Source organism: Notolepis coatsorum, assembly GCF_963971535.1.
Source record: "Notolepis coatsorum genome assembly, chromosome: 13".
NCBI classification, from domain to species: domain Eukaryota; kingdom Metazoa; phylum Chordata; class Actinopteri; order Aulopiformes; family Paralepididae; genus Notolepis; species Notolepis coatsorum.
Window position 1 is genome coordinate 87,889,703 of NC_140177.1, and position 11,384 is coordinate 87,901,086.

At 42.2% G+C, this 11,384-nt stretch overlaps 1 protein-coding gene across 2 annotated transcripts in view; it reads left to right on the forward strand.

Moving 5' to 3' along the window:
• cop1 (COP1 E3 ubiquitin ligase) overlaps positions 1 to 7,794 on the forward strand; it is a 72,770-nt gene extending 64,976 nt beyond the window's left edge. For both annotated transcript variants that reach the window (XM_084327141.1, XM_084327142.1), the window contains exons 19-20: positions 6,104 to 6,148; positions 6,379 to 7,794. In XM_084327141.1, coding sequence (XP_084183267.1) covers positions 6,104 to 6,148; positions 6,379 to 6,396 — 63 coding nt within the window. In that variant the 3' untranslated portion in view covers positions 6,397 to 7,794. The remainder of the gene's footprint in view (positions 1 to 6,103; positions 6,149 to 6,378) is intronic.
• The last annotated feature ends 3,590 nt before the right edge of the window (positions 7,795 to 11,384 follow it).

The following is an 11,384-nucleotide window of genomic DNA, read 5'->3' on the forward strand; positions in this document are numbered from 1 at the left end:
TAATGACTGTCCTATCTCCAAGTTATCCTGCTTAGCAAAAGTTTAGTGTAATCAACTTAAGTCCTTTCTATGATAGATATGACACAGCGCAACAAACACTGGTATTTGTTATCTTTTAAGGCCCTTATTGGTAAGCTACCTCCTTATACTACATCATTATTGGAATGGAATTTTGGAACCTATGGTTTCCATTCTAGTGAGTGGCTGGTCCTTAAGGGGGCTTTCACACTAGCCATCGGGGTTGAATCAGAGCGCGATCACACCAAAATATCGTGCGATGAGAACGCTCCCCCCCCCGGGGACGCTGATTCGCTCCAAACCTGGACCGCTGGAATAGGTGGTCTCGGGTGCGAACCAGCGTCCCTGACGAGGAGCGGGCGTGGTGTGCAAGCTTACTGTAATGCTTTCATGCTTGCTTGAATTTTGGGCAGATAAAAACATCCAGCAAGAACTGGACAATACCCACAAAAACGATATTTATGAGCAATTTGGCGAGTTCAGACCTCAACCAAACAAGCATGTTGAGCCTCACGGCTCAGTGGATGAAAACTTCGAGATGAAGCCACGTTACAAGACTTCCCTGGCTCGCATTAGGCCTGGCAATTTTTTTGCCATTGCTATGTCTATACATTGTTTCTTGTTCGAATGCATTTATTTCTATAGACAAGTGGTGCCCAACCAGTCTGCGGTGATCGACCGGTAGATTGCAGGCTGATTTTCAAGTAGACCGTGAGATTATTTTTATATAACATCGAGAGTGTTGTCACGTCGCGGCTGAGATGAGGCTTGCTTTAGCTCAGAGCTTTCCTCTCATTTCATTATAGACAGACCAGCGCGGACCTTCAATGACATGCAATTGTAATTTCATTAGACACAGACCAGCACGGACCTTCAATGACATGCAATATAATAATTGATGCGAGAAATGGGCTAACGTTAGCTGCTAACTAAGTTATCCCATGACTAGGCTAAACTAACTAGCGTTAGCCGCTAGCGCTCAAAGCGGACTCCACGACACCAGTTCCATTCGTGAGAAAAGGGGGTGGGTTATATTGACAAGGCTTGACAACAGAGTTTCAAAGATAACTTCATATTTATTGGTTATTCGTTTGAATCTAGGGATGCCCCGATCGATCGGCCAGCGATCGGTATCGGCCGATTCAGTATAAATATGAGATCGGTGAATTCCGATAATGCTTTATTTTCGCCGATCGTGAAAACCGATCGAAAAACATGATCCAATTCTTAGCGGAGATCTCACTCGCTCTCAGACACACGGAGCTGCAAACTGCCGCGCCTCCTCCTCCTCCTGCCCTTCCCGCACCCGTGTAAACACAGAGGGGGCTCCTCTGCTCTAGTCTATAGTGCATGGGACCGTGAGCTAACGTTAGCTACCTAGCTATCGTTACTGTTTAAACAGAATGACCCAGTCAACTATTCACTTTTAGTACATGAGGCATTGTCTAACGGTATCTAGCCGGCTAGCTACTGATAGCTCCTGATATCAACAAATGCTCCAGCAATGGTCTAGTAGTGCATGTTGATAGCTCCGTTAGCTCACGTTAGCTAACTGTTCAAAACGAAATGTCCAATTAAACTAAATAGTTCACTGAGGCGTTGTCTTAACGTTATCTAGCCGGCTAGCAGTAGCTACAGATAGCTCCTGATATCAATGTCTTATAACATTGATTCAATGCATATTCGAGCCCCTGGCTTCCATCGCATGAGGGCAGAGTATAGGGTCCAGCTGCAGCGCCGGAGAATCCTTGCTGGAGCTGGAGGCTACTTGAGTATACACAAAGCAGAGTATACACAGACAGTGGAGATAGCGAGCATTTTGACTTGTTGCGTGGTGGCGATGTCTCGCAGATAATACAACTACAGCTAAATGACTAAATGTATAATTATATAATATATATATTTTATAAAAAAAAAATATATATATATATATATATTTGTATTTTAATATTTTTTTATATAAAACCAAAAACGGTCGATATCGGCCGATATGGCTCAAGACGATCGGTATCGGTGGCAAAAAACGTGATCGGGGCATCCCTGAATCGTTTCTTTATATCGGGCATCCAGTTTCCATCACCGTGTGTTCAACTCTTCATGTGCTGACGTTCGAGTGTGACATCATCGCCTACGGCAGCTTACACGCTCAACGCAAACCGTAAACAAAACCCGAAGCGAACCAAGACTGCAGTGTGTACACAAACCACAGGGGGGAGAGGGAGGGAGGGGGAGTTCGCACTCTGGGACGGAGCGAGGACGTAGCGGAGCACCCGTTCCTAATGAGAAAGCCCCCTTAGATCCCCCAAGTTTGCTCGGAACAGGGTAAATCTGCATTTTGCTATGATGCCCCCTAGCTCATGGAATGAACTCCCAACAGACCTTAAAGCTTGGGATTCTCCCCTCTGTTGCAGAGATTAAAACCTTGATCTCCAACCTTTGTCAATCAAGTTGTACGTGTTTTAATTGATTTGTTATCCTTGCCTTTTGCCTTATCTTGTTGTCTTATTGTTATGATTTTTTAATTTATTTAATTTCTGTATGTACACTCTGAGTACATACTCTGAGACAGTGGCTCAGGAGGTAGAGCGGTCGTCTGGTAATCGGAAGGTTCCCGGTTCGATTCCCGCTCCTCCCGGGCAGCATGTTTAAGTGTCCTTGAGCAAGACACTTGACCCCTAATTGCTCCCGATGAGCAGGTTGGCACCTTGTATGGTTGCCTCCGCTGTCGGTGTGTGAATGACTGGGTGAATGTGAGGAACAAAATAAATTGTAAAGCGCTATATAAATGCTTCATTTACACTCGATGTGACTGTAAATGAGGGAAACCTCAGTTGCCTTTCGAGTTTAAAGGTCCTGTGTCTTATAAATGGCCTTTTCCAGTGTTTAGCATTGTTTTATAGCAATGGGGGTTAGTATCAATGGGTCTGTGTCTCTAATTACCATTTTGGCGGATTGCTCTAATTCAGTTGAGACAATCTCCTCCCCCAGTGAATTAGGTCATTCTGATTTGACTCGCAATGCGACGTAGCAAGGAGCTGATCTGCAGTAACGCCCCCTCTATGGTTGTAGCGCAACCATTCGCTCAACAGCAGAGCAAGTGGAAATACCCGACACTTCCTCAAGCGGGTTTTGACAGAGGCAGAGAACGAGCGAGAGGGAGAGAGAGAGAGATAGAAGAGCTTCTGTTGGGAAACACACGCGTTTACACTAGGGATGGGTACCTTTCACATTTGAACCGATACCGGTACCGGTACCTGTGAATCGATACCGGTACCCAACGGTACCTTTTTTCGGTACTTTAGTCTCAAGAAATTTAATTTACCTACCTCAGCCGTAAAAAAAAAAATCCAAACTTCAAATAACTACAATTTCGACAGTTTTCGGCTTGTCATTGCTCCGACTGCTTTGTTGTTGAATCAAGTCAAATCCTAGGTAAGCATATATTGTGCGTGTGAACGTTGACATGAAAGAAAAAAAAAGTAAAAAAAAAGAATTAATTAAAAATTTTTTTTTTTCTGGTTTCTCACTTGATTCGATACTCGGTAGTACCGACGTGTTTCGGTTCGGTACCTCAAAAGTACCGAATTCGGTACCCATCCCTAGTTTACACACACACAACCTCGACCGGCGTGCAGGGAAACACACGCATTTACACACACACAACCTCGACCGGCGCGCGGGGAAACACGCATTTACACACACACAACCTCGACCGGCGCACGGGGAAACACGCATTTACACACACACACACAACCTCGACCGGCGCACGGGGAAACACACGCATTTACACACACAACCTCGACCGGTGCGCGGGGAAACGCACACGCATTTACACACACACAACCTCGACCGGTGCGCAGGGAAACACACGCATTTACACACACACAACCTCGACCGGCGCGCAGGGCTGGTGTGGGTCTTCTCCCTGGGAGCACTCGCATATCACTGTCAAAATATATATCCACGCGCGCGCCCATATTCCGATCCATGCAATAATAATCACAGGGGTATATATTGTCATTTGAAACAAGTTACCAATGCATTGTCCCGTGGGATTATGCCCCCCCCCCCCGCGGCGAAATTAATTAGTATCCCCCTCAATCTTTCTATCACTCTCTCTGTCTGCCAGTCGCAGATTGTGGGTGACTGTCACTCAAATCGCTTATGGGCGGAGCCCAGCCAAAACAGCTTGAAATCTTGTCTCAAATTTTTGCTTTTGAGTACTTGATAAAAAATATAAAACAATGAATTTCTTTTGAAAAAAACTTTACAGATGTGTTCCATAGACTCACAGGAATTGTGTAAAGTTGCCCAAATCGTGAAATGAATAGCAATGCATGTCCCCTTTAAATAAAGGCTTGAAATTAAATGAACATTTATTTTGGTTTCTTTTTTGCTCTTTATTTTTATTTTGTTTCACAAGTGGATTTAACTGAACTGACTGTGAAACTGGAATATTATTTATAGTTTTGGAAAATATGCAATGGAATTTGGGGTTTTCTGGGAGGAACTGTTTTCTCTGTTGTTTTTTGCCTGCACTTGAATGATTAACACTTTGATTGCCTAAGGCTAAATTCATGATATACCATAGGTTGCCAGCTCTATTTGTCTATGGATAAGTACCCCTTCTTTGCAGGGCTATAACTTTTTAAATTCTATTGCTAAATTGCCATTATTATGGCCCATTCAAAGTCCTATATGTATTGTTCATTGTGTTTTTCATTCACATATTCATAGTAAAATATGGTCTGTCTAATGTATAAGTATGTTTTCATCTCTTTCTGCAGCTTTCTCCAGAACGTGATCTATAGCCCCAAATGCATTATATTGATGATGAAATACAGTTTGATGGCAATCGGCGCGATATAAAAAATGTCAATTGGACGTACTTCTAGAAGTTTCTACGTATCATCTGATATTGACCGGATGGGCGGGGTATCGTTTATAATTCCGTGGGCAGCGTTATATCATTCATCTAGTGTGGGTCATATGTTCATCAGAGCAGTTTATATCGAACACGTTCAAAAATAACGCTGAATCTTACCGTATCTTCCTCGCGCCGTTGGACGATCAGCGTGGTGTAGACCGTTTTCGATTATGGGTATCCAGATGAACCATTTTCAGGTTGTATAATACTATATACGTCCAAATAACGTTGTTTATTGAGTTAGGGCGAGCGATTGATCATCCAGTGTGTTGAGATGGAGTCCGGCTACCGATCGCGAGTGCCCGGAGCACATAGGATGAGCACTTCCTGTTTGGCGAGCCCCTCCCTCTTGGCCGATCTGCCGATCGGCCACCAGATGGCGCTCTCGAACCGTTAAACAGTTGATGGGAGCTCACCAGTACATCTCAGGGCTCCGGAAAGAAAATATGATTTCGATCACAGATTTTTGAAATATTGATATCAAAGACGAGTTACGGCGTCTTCGGCAACTTGAGCATGGCGGGGAAGGACGCCTAAAAACGTCTTCCGGCAGCCAAAGTGTTAATACACCTAATTTAATTGAGATGTATCTGTTGTTGGAGTTTGTCGGGTATGTGTTCTTGAGGATTCAAGATATGAGTGTTGCGTTTTATTATGCTCTATGCTTGAATCCTGTGTGTGTTTGATTAACTTAGAAAATATTGACTCACAAACCCGACAAGGTGCTGACTGGCACCCCAAGTAACCGTCCATACCGTTATAATACCGCTAAAAATATACCAGCAATTATCAACCTGGTAGACAATGTAAAGTGACTCTCAACCCTTTTTGCTTGAGACTTCTTTTAAAAGAGAAAACAAAAAAAGGGGGGAGGTGGATTCCTCCACTCAGCCCCCTAAGAGTATAAATGAAGAAAAAAGCATTCCTGAACGATTAAGAATAACATTAGAGCCATTCATTCAAATATTTCTTGTGAATGTTGTAAACCAAATGTTTTTTTCCCCCTCACACTGGAACACAATCACATTGAATTAATGTAATAATAATAACAATAAATGCGGTAGTAGTAATAACAACAACAACATGATGCAGTTGTTAGCTTACCCTGAAACATATGTTACTTTTGTCTTATGTGCTACATTTTCTTTTATCTTTCAGGAGTCGAATGTGCTGATTGCGGCAAACAGTCAAGGAACAATCAAGGTTTGTGCTTTAATCTCCTCTAAACGAAATGTGAAAATGTAGGCCTCGCTGCTATTACATGACACACAGACGAGGGCCACGGTTAGTTTGCAATCATGCACACTACTTCTTTCTCTCCTTTGCCGTTCTTGAATCTCAATGCCTGAGTCCCCCTGGGTTCTCAGTCTTGGCTTTGAGCAAACGACAGAACGCTCCTCCCTGACGACATGTTTATTTATCCTCTCACACAGGTACTTGAGCTGGTTTGAAGATCCATCACGTTTTCTTCAAAGCATTCGGAAGAAACTCCTCAACTCCTTCAGCCTCCTTCAGGTTCTTGTGGGGGAGGATGGGTCCATTGCCAGGAAGGTTCGGGCTTCTCTGTGGATTATTTGAGTCACCGTCTAAAGGAACCCTGACAATGCTGGGAGAACTGAAATGAACGGAAACCCTTTGATTTTAATGAGCTACAAACCTACACACTTTGGGGGGAGGGGGGGGGGGGGGCTTTGAGCAGCACATCATTACAGTAGGATTGTGGATGTACCAAGTTGTTTCTGAGCGAGAAAACGATGACCTAGTCTCTGCACAAAGTTGAAGATGAGTCTTTTTAAAAAGCCTCTTTCTTTCTTTTGGTTTTTCTTTCTTTTTTTTAATACAGTTATATCGACTAAAATAGAACATCTCTTGATTTGATTTTTTAGGTCTAATTGAAATATTGTACTTTTTGAATCAAGCTCCAGCTCTCATTGGTACATCCAGCAAAAAGAAAAGAAAAAACGCTACTTGTATGTTGTGTTTTCTCTCTTTTAAAGGCCAAAGCACAAGACGAAACAAAATGCAAAACGACATGTCTTTAAGCTAAGCTTTTTGAGCCCCCACCCCCCTTTCAGTCTGTCATCCTCTTCTGTAGTTCTGTTTTATTCCCCTCCCCCATGTTTAGTATTTGTGTTTTGTGGCTTGGCAGAAACGATTTTTATCAAATAGGACTTGAATTTCCTTCTGTAAGCAGATTGTCAGTTTGTAACTCTGACCTAGTGTGAGGAGGAATGTTGTCTGGCGTTTTACTGTAGAGGAGCATTTGGAAATCAATGCAACAGAAAGACCAATGATTATTATAACAAAAGCTAATTCTAACGTGCTCGTCCGTCATAGCAGAAATGATGTCTCGTCTTGTAATTCATGGTTGGATTCACACAGCAAATTCTTTTTACCAGTTTTTAACTTTTTCCGGCACAAATCATGATCTTTTCCAAACCATCTGTGACACAAAGTATTAAAAATATGACTTTTTGTGTGTGTATGTCTGTGAAAATCCAACCTTTGGCTCTTGTCTACACTTCTAACTCTGATATAACTTTGCACCTGTGTAATGCAGATCTCATCTTTTTGTTTATACAGGGGAAAATACACAAATCAGATTTTTCGCCAGTTAAGACAACAGTTAAATTATTTGTGTCATCTAGGATGTAAAAATTTGAAGTTTGAACTGAAGTGTGAATCCAACCAAGCTCTACTGTCATTTTCTATGAAGTGATGATGCATGTTGCGACAACGTCAACGAATGAAGAGGATTTGTTAAAGAGAGACCGCCAAGACCTACCTATTTTATGATACATGACCAAGAGAGGTGTTTTGTATTTGTATACCTGAATAAATTATTTGGAAAGAAACGTGTGTTCACAAGTGTCATAGTGCATTAATAATTACAGAGACATCAGAACATTTAAAAATATATATTATGGTGAGTACCATAACTATCACCGGTGATAAATTGAATCGCTGAATGATAAACATCTAAGGGCTTTAGAGTGAAATCCACTGCATGTTTATAAATCATATCTGTAATCCAAAACAGATGGGAACACTGCATGCTTCAACAACTCTTTCTGCTAATCATAGGGAAGCTTGATTGATTGAAATAGTTATTAACAGATTGCAGAATGGGTACAATACAGTACAGCTCAATACACACAATTGTTATGCAGACCAGAGAAAGACTTTTGTCTTGTTTACATCAGGGTCCCCCATTTTCAATTCATATGGCTCTGTTTCTTTTTTTTATATTTATTTTAGCATTTTTACAGGCGGAGAGGAAGAATGGGAGAATATGTGAGGGGAAGACATGCAGGAAATGTCGCCGGTTCCGGGAGTCGAACACGGTACGGTTGCAGCACCGCAGTGCTTTACGTGGTGCGCCACCCTGGCGCCCCAGCTGGCTCTGTTTCTATACAAAAAGTCAATCTTTTGCCACAATTTACTGGCATGAACGCCCACATGATATTTAAATGTAAGTCCTTAATCCAAATACCAAGGTATTTGTAAAGCCACTATAAACAATATTTTTGGCTTTGGAAAACAACATAAATGTAGTTTTACTGGCATTAGCCACCCATTTAAGACTAATAAGTGCATCTTGCAGGGCATCGAATGAGAGTGCCATCCGCATAAAGGTGGCTTTGACAGCTGCTCAGAGATGAGACTATTATTAAAATTTAATAATAATTTAAATGGCCCATGATTTATCCCTGTGGAACACCTTTTGTGATGGCTAGAACCTCTAATTGGGCATGTCCCATTTGCACACACTGAAATCTTTCAGATAAATAGTTTTGAAACCAACTGCAAGCACCTGTATCTAAGCCAACACTGTAATCTTTGTAATAGAAGAAGGTGGTCAACAATATCTACAAACAGCAGCACAATGCTTTCCTTTGTCAAGGGCTGATATAACTAGAGTAGCCACTGATGTACTGTGTTCTGTGTTTTAAAACCAGATTGGCGTGGGCCTAATATAGAGTGCTTTGTGATCAATTATTTAAGTTGGTTGTTTACCAATGACTCCAGGATATTACCTCACTGACAGACAACAGTTTGTTCAACTCAAGACTCACAAGTCATGGTGTTCAGATGTTTCACTGGGTGTCCCCCAGGGGTCAGTATTGGGTCCCTTCCTATTCACCATCTATCTCCTTCCCCTGGGCACAATCCTCCATCACCATGGGGTCCACTTCCACTGCTATGCAGACCACACACAGGTCTACATCTTCTCCAAACCCACCACTGCCCTTCCCCCCACCTCCCTCACCACCTGCCTTGAGGACATTAGGAGCTGGATGAGCAGAAACTTCCTCAAGTTAAATGGCATCAAAACTGAGGCCCTGCTCATCGGCTCCAAATCCACGAGATCCCAGTTCCAAACATCACCATCGATGGCTTCCCTGTACCCTTCTCCCCCCAAGTTAAAAGCCTTGTGTCATCCTGGACGGTTCCCTCTCCTTTGCACCACACATCAAAAACATCACCCGGTCTGCCTTCTTTTACCTCTGTAATATCTCCAGACTCCGCCCATCCCTCTCCCAATCAAATACGGAAACCCTGGTCCACTCATTTGTCCCATCCCGGATCGATTACTGCAACGCTCTCCTCACCGGCCTTCCCACCAAACTCATCAACAGACTCCAAACCATCCAAAACTCTGCTGCCAGGATCATCACCCGCACAAACTCATCCGACCACATCACCCCTGTCCTCATTCAACTACACTGGCTCCCTGTGCACTACCGGATCATTTTCAAAAACCTCTTACTCGCCTTCAAAGTCCTCCACAATCTAGCCCCCATCTACATCACTGACCTCCTCCAGGAGTACGCACCCTCCGCTCATCCTCTACTGGACTCTTATCCATCCCCAGCTCACGCCTCAGAACCATGGGTACCCGAGCGTTCAGCTGCTCGGCTCCCAGACTCTGGAACTCCCTGCCCCCACTTATCCGACAGTCTGACTCACTCTCATCATTCCGATCACAATTGAAAACCCATCTATTCAAACTCGCATATTCACTATAACCTCTGTCACTGTCCTATACCCCCTGCTGTTTGTTTGTCTGTTATTTTAACTTTACTGTTTCTTGTAAAACTTTATTTTTTAGCGTTTATCGCTTTTCTGGTCAAGCATGACCGACAGAAACAGGTTGAAATGGGATGTAGAGCAGGGGAAGAAGACATTCTGAGAAATGACGGCGGGTCCGGGAATCGAACTCGTGTCCCCCAGATCTGTGACGAGCACGGTTTTCCCCGACGCAGAAATAGCGCCGAGATATGCGGTGAGCTACGGGAGCTCCCCAACTTTACTGTTTCTTATACTTCTTGTTGTTTGTTTTATTTTTTTAACCTTGACTTTTAACTGCCTTGCACACTGGGTTTACTCACTATAAACTGTACCCTGTGTGCCACTGTTTTATATTTCATACTTATACAATGTTTGTTGTTTTTAACTCCACTGACACTTTTTTCCAAGACCATTGTTTGTAATTTTCTTGTTTTTATGCTCTGTAAGGTGACCTTGGGTGTTTTGAAAGGTGCCTCCAAATAAAATGTATTATTATTATTATTATTATTATTATTATTATTATTATTATTATTATTATTATTATTATTATTATTATTATTATTATTATTATTATTATTATTATTATTATTATTATTATTATTATATAATAAGTATTAATTATTTAATACTTTATGCAAGGGGGTCACATGGGCCGTTTTCCAGGCAACAGGAAACCTGTTAGTATGAACAATGAATTATTATTATTGTTATTTGCTCCGAAAACAATGGTGCAGCCAGTTTGAGGAAAAAATGATCCAATCCTCCATCCTCTCCGGTTGATTTCCTGGTATCAATGGCTTGAAGTGCTTCAAGAACAGAATTTACAGACATGGGTTGTAAATGAAACTGGAAATCATTCCCTATCTGCACAGGGAATGTAGCCTACAGGGCAACCTTCCACCAGAAGGGGGCACTGCCTAATCATTCTCGAATAGGTGGCCAGCATTTACAAAGTGCTATGCTCTCTACAGCTTGTTCATGATCTTGTCCACCAGGTGGCCAGGTGGTCAAATAGATGACCAGCTTCAATGCAATGTTTGTTGATGGCTAAACAGACCTATTTTTGTTCTGAGAAGGAGTCACCATTTAAAATCTATAGGCAGGGACATTGTGCTTCAATGTTCTCACAGATGCTGTACATTTATTTCGGAGATGTCTAAATGTTGCATCAGAACTTTGGAATTTTATTTTCTGAAGTTCAAAAGAGCACTGAAATCTCATCTCTGACCTAGACCACCAATATTTACCATATGGGCTCCCTTTACAAACTGTGGTCTGATGGCTTGTTGTATTTTGTTATTGTATTTTTGTTTTATTATATATTCTTCCTGTCATTATTTGTTTCATGGGTACCTGCTTCGGTGTC